This window comes from Temnothorax curvispinosus, unplaced genomic scaffold, assembly GCF_003070985.1.
Source record: "Temnothorax curvispinosus isolate PA1 unplaced genomic scaffold, ASM307098v1 QBEX01008528.1, whole genome shotgun sequence".
Lineage (NCBI taxonomy): Eukaryota > Metazoa > Arthropoda > Insecta > Hymenoptera > Formicidae > Temnothorax > Temnothorax curvispinosus.
In genome coordinates, this window is record NW_020218308.1 from 1 (window position 1) to 2,607 (window position 2,607).

A 2,607-nucleotide genomic window follows, 5' to 3' on the forward strand; every position below is an offset into this window, starting at 1 on the left:
AAAAATAGTTTATTGTATCTTTTTCTTTTTAAAGATAAATTATCTTTATCCATTTTATCTAATTTTGAATTAATTGCTTATAATTAAAAGGAATCGTTATTCATAAAGATGAATCGAAATTGTTTATAGGATTCAGATTGTGTAAAGCGTACGGATCATCAAAACATACACATATAATAGACGGAGCGTCTCTGTAGAAAAATACGCGCATCGCTATATAGTCCACGCACCACGCATGCGCACAAAGATCTGGCAGAAAGATTTCCCTCCATTTTCCGTATTAACACTGCCGAGCGGCAACAGCACGTACAAACATGTTCACTTACGTTAAATTTGAAGACGGAATAAAAGCAATTGTGGATACAAAGGACATAGTAGATTTTAATATAAAAGACATACAATATGATAAAAAATACCAAGTTAAATGGGACGATGGTCACTTTTATTACGGAATAATAGGACGAATGCAACAGAAAGCAATTCTAGAAGGTATATATATATAGTATATAGTATTAGGGTAAGAAACTCAATAATGTTATATCTTGAAAATTTTAATCTCTTAGTAAGAATTGTATTCTTAACCCTATTTCCTCCAACCATGCCCTTTCGTATCACGCGAGTTTATCAAAATTTCGATGGGACACGAAAGTGCATGGTTGGAAAATTACATCAGTGTTGGAAAATATTGTTTGTAAAGTATTATATAAAGATAATTTTTAAAATAATGCTTTCTGTTTAATGATACAAGTCAACGGAAACATTATCTTATATTTATTATTATAGAATATAGTTAGGTTAAATGAGGTTAGAATTTTGAATAATGCTTGTATCATCGTTACATTACAAATAGGAAGCATTCAACATAAAGTGCACCGTGTTGATACTGGCATAATAAAATACTAATGTTAAATGATTTATTTGTAAGACTTCCCTTTACAGTAAATATCAGACGTTATATAATCGTTTAGATTTATGAAAGATCATATATAACTGCCAAGTATAAAGTAATGTAATTGCATACTATAATGTAGTGTATATAATTGGCCTTATTTTAAAAAATAAACAAGTATATACTAAAGAGTACTATATTTTATAATATAATATTAAATATATTATTTTGTACACTTTAATATTATGCATGTATATAACATATATTTATAAATTTATTTATGAAAATAATCACGATCATTCTGTACTAAATATCTTTTTTTATATGATAGAAACCAAAGAAGCAGTTGACGTAAAAATAAAATGTAAAAGAGTAGAGTTTTCGCCTCTGAATCTTTGCATCTCAGCAACAGAAGTTGAAAGTGAATCAGACGTTGACGGCAAAAATGTAACTTTTTTATAAATACATGTTTGAAAATATTTTATTTTCTTTCCAAAGTAGACTTTAAACAAAAAGTTACACTAAATTTTTTCAGAGCTTAAAAGGAGACGATATAAAAAACAGAATTGCTGCAAAAATCAAGAAATTAGACACTGCATTAATTCAAAAAGATAATAGTAAAAAATTGTCATCTAATACTAACAATGGAAGTCATGTAAACAAAACAGCCAAAGTAAAAGATCATTTTCTAAGCAAGAATGTAAAAAAAAAGGGATGTTATCTAAAGAAGATGGAAAAAATGAGAAACAGAATCAAATAAAGGTAAATACATTTTTATTCATAATTATAGTTTATTTTAACTAAAAAAATACAATAATATAAGTTTCTATTTTATTATTCATATTTTTGACAGAAATCATCAGTTTCTGTAAAAGATTCCAGTAACAACACTTTGAAACAATCAATATCGCAAATAGATAAGAATAAGTCCGACAAACAACATGAATTAATAAAAGGCATGACAGATAATCACGAACAAGGTGAAAAACGTAATGACAAAGTTGTTTTGTCAAATACAGAAAAAGTACATGATTCAAAGGAAAAAGTAAGTTGGTACTGTTTGTAGTACAAAAATTTTAATGATTCTTTTTACAAATGTGATTCAGAAGTTGTAGTTTGCAGGAACATACCTTGTTATATTATTTCTAGTTGTATTTCCAGTTTTTATTTATTTTCCAGGAAATGGTATCACCAGCTGTGATTACCAAGAGTAATTTAGAATTGGGTTCTACGCAATGCTCACAGAATAGTTTGATCATTAATGATAATTTTGATACATTACATTCATGTACGAATAATGAAAAAAGTGTTTGTAATGACAATAACAGCAAAACTATACATAAAACTCAACTTGAAAACAATTCTACTGAGCTTAAAAAAGGATCTAAAGATAAATTATTAAAAAAGGTAACATTAACCTTAATTTCTTCTCTTAAAACTGATGCTTTGAGTTTGCAATTAATACCTCATTCTTCGTGGATTTGTTTTTGATATTTTATGAATGTATCAAATTTACTTTTTGGAGAAAAAGGAGAACTTGAAACAGGTACAAATTGTTTCTTTCTTTAAAATATTCACGAAACATTGAAAAAAAATTCATGAAGAATGCGACTAATTCGGAATTTAGATCAAACGTTTTTCTACATTGCAAAGGCCTCAAATATCATATTCTAAATAATCTAGAATTTACACAAGATTAAATTTTCATTAATATAAAT

The 2,607-nt window shown here is 27.0% G+C and overlaps 1 protein-coding gene across 1 annotated transcript; it reads left to right on the forward strand.

The window, feature by feature from the left end:
- Positions 1–58: 58 nt before the first annotated feature.
- LOC112457969 lies at positions 59–2,296 on the forward strand (the record flags this gene model as incomplete). The annotated part of the gene is made up of 5 exons (XM_025021316.1): positions 59–489; positions 1,221–1,336; positions 1,425–1,651; positions 1,743–1,934; positions 2,069–2,296. Coding segments are annotated over exons 3-5 (468 nt in total), but the record flags the coding sequence as incomplete, so codon positions are not given.
- Between the last annotated feature and the right edge of the window lie 311 nt (positions 2,297–2,607).